The sequence below is a fragment of the Plectropomus leopardus genome, unplaced genomic scaffold (assembly GCF_008729295.1).
Source record: "Plectropomus leopardus isolate mb unplaced genomic scaffold, YSFRI_Pleo_2.0 unplaced_scaffold10517, whole genome shotgun sequence".
NCBI lineage: Eukaryota > Metazoa > Chordata > Actinopteri > Perciformes > Serranidae > Plectropomus > Plectropomus leopardus.
Genome location: NW_024611082.1, coordinates 1 through 2,070, shown reverse-complemented (window position 1 = coordinate 2,070; position 2,070 = coordinate 1). Strand labels below are relative to the sequence as shown.

The 2,070-nt window shown below is 41.1% G+C and overlaps 1 protein-coding gene across 1 annotated transcript; it reads right to left on the bottom strand.

Annotated features, from left to right (window-relative positions):
* Nucleotides 1-37: 37 nt before the first annotated feature.
* LOC121963228 (integrin alpha-6-like) lies at nucleotides 38-940 on the bottom strand. Its single transcript, XM_042513546.1, has 4 exons — nucleotides 746-940; nucleotides 478-579; nucleotides 247-357; nucleotides 38-46 (listed from the first exon to the last, which is right to left on the bottom strand). Exons 1-4 carry the CDS (start codon nucleotides 815-817, stop codon nucleotides 38-40), a joined length of 294 nt encoding a protein of 97 aa, XP_042369480.1. The 5' UTR covers nucleotides 818-940.
* Nucleotides 941-2,070: the final 1,130 nt, after the last annotated feature.

The following is a 2,070-nucleotide window of genomic DNA, read 5'->3' as shown; positions in this document are numbered from 1 at the left end:
TTTTTATCTCAGTAGCAGGTTGTTACTTGGAGGGGGGTTAAATGATCTGTCGACCCAATCAGAACAGATCAGATCAGATCGATGCATGACAGGGGGAGCTGCTGTGAGTGAATGCATACTTTTAGACCCAGTAGAATGAACTGTTAAGTTTCAGTTTCACATTGTCTCATGTGCTTCTGCTCCATCTGTGCCTAGAGTGTTGAGTTGAGTAAAAACAATACATTTCTCTGCAGTCTGTACTGTTACCTCTATGAAGGTGCTGTTCCAGAGGCGAGAGTTGACAGTGATGACTGCGTTACTGTCCAGGCCTTGGAGGGGGCAGCTTACTGTCACACATCTTGCCCCATTGCCACACGACTGTTGACAAAGAAAGCAGCGCAAAGTTATCACTGGATTCCCCTTACAATGGCTGCAACTTCAGAAAAAATATAGTAATATGAAACAAAAGATTATAACATGGAAGTGCGGCGTTGTTACCAGAGTTTTAGATTTCTTCTTGTCAAGTAGTCGTGAAATCAAGCCCTCATCAGTTTCTTGGGTGTTTCCTGCTGCTCTTCTTGTCCTCTTGTTACTTGGTTCCTTAAAACAGAGAAGAAAAAGCACATTTAACTATTAAATTTACCTTTACTTTTTCATTTGTTTGAAAAATATAAATCTATAAATGTAAAACTGTCTATTTCTTTCAACAAATACTGCTGATAAAAACAGAAAGTGAGAAAGTATACATGGTGATGTCTTCACTGACCTTGTTCAGGGGATTGATCTCTGCTTTAGGAGAGCACTCCATCTGTTCCACTCCAGTGATGCTGATTGTCATCAGGTAGAGCAGCCATTTCCCCTGCTCGGTTTCTTTTGGCCAGTTGATGTTAAGGGTGGCGGTGCCATACTCTGTCAAGCGTTTTCCCAAATTGATTATCTGTAAATCAAAACAGAATCAGTGTCCTTCTTCAGACGATACCATATGATTTGACTAAATAAAGCACATGTTCTATACTTGCCAACCCTCCCAATTTTCTTGGGAAACCTCTCCCAATGTCCCCTGGGGCAACAATTCTTCTATGTTTCTCCTGTGACAGTTATGACCATTTTTCGAGTTGTACCTACGTACATATGTAAGTCCATCCCATTCACGTGAACACGAGATCTCAAAAAATGTCTTCAGGGAACTTCCTCAAGTTTGGCACAAACGTCCACTTGTACTTAGTAATGAACTGCTGAGAATTTGGTGGTCAAAGGTAAAGGTCACTGTGACCTTGTGTTGGACCCCATCTTATGAAAGCACAATCTCAAGAACACCTTGAGGGAGTTTCCTAAAATCTGGCACAAATGTTCACTTGGAATCATGAATGTACTGATCAGGATTTGATGGTCAAAGGTCAGAGTCTCCGTGACCTCACAAAACATGTTTTTGGCTATTCATGACAAAATTTCACACAATTGTCTAATAGGATATAATAATGAAGTGAAAGAAGACGTTCACCTCAGGCCCTTCTCGAGATATTGTGTTCATGAGAATGAGACAGATGCAATGTCATAGTGACCTTGACCTTTGACATCCAAAATCTAATAAGTGCGTCCTTGAGTCAGGGTGAATGTAAGTGCTACATCTGAAGAAATAACCTAAAGGTGTTCTTGAGATATCACTGTCAGTTAAATGAAACACATACAAGGTCACAGTGACCTTGAACTTCGACCACCAAATTCCAGTTCAGTTCACTGTTGAATCAAAGTGGACGATATTGCTTCAAAGCGTTCTTGAGATATCGGATTCACAAGAATGGGACAGACGGACGACCCAGTAACACAATACCTCCTACCACAGCTATTGTGGGCACAGAGGCATAAAAATGCTGCTGCAGTGTACTTACTATCTTGTCTTGGGTCCTCCCTCAACATTTATGGGGGACCCAAAAACACCCCACTTTTGTTTTAAAACCCTCCCTATTTTTGAGGTCTTAAGGTCGGCATCTATAACATGTACATGCAGTATACCGAATTAATACACATTTCAATGAAATATAGGGATACTTGAGAGGAAGTAGCCACTAAATGACTCCTGATCTTGCAGCC

Bases quoted from the DNA above. Each gene is read 5' to 3' on its own strand.
- LOC121963228 (XM_042513546.1), bottom strand. From the start codon at position 817: ATGACAATCAGCATCACTGGAGTGGAACAGATGGAGTGCTCTCCTAAA. The intron at 580-745 runs GTCAGTGAAGAC...CTCTGTTTTAAG, and splicing joins AGATCAATCCCCTGAACAAG to GAACCAAGTAACAAGAGGAC. The intron at 358-477 runs GTAACAACGCCG...CTTTGTCAACAG, and splicing joins AGAAGAAATCTAAAACTCTG to TCGTGTGGCAATGGGGCAAG.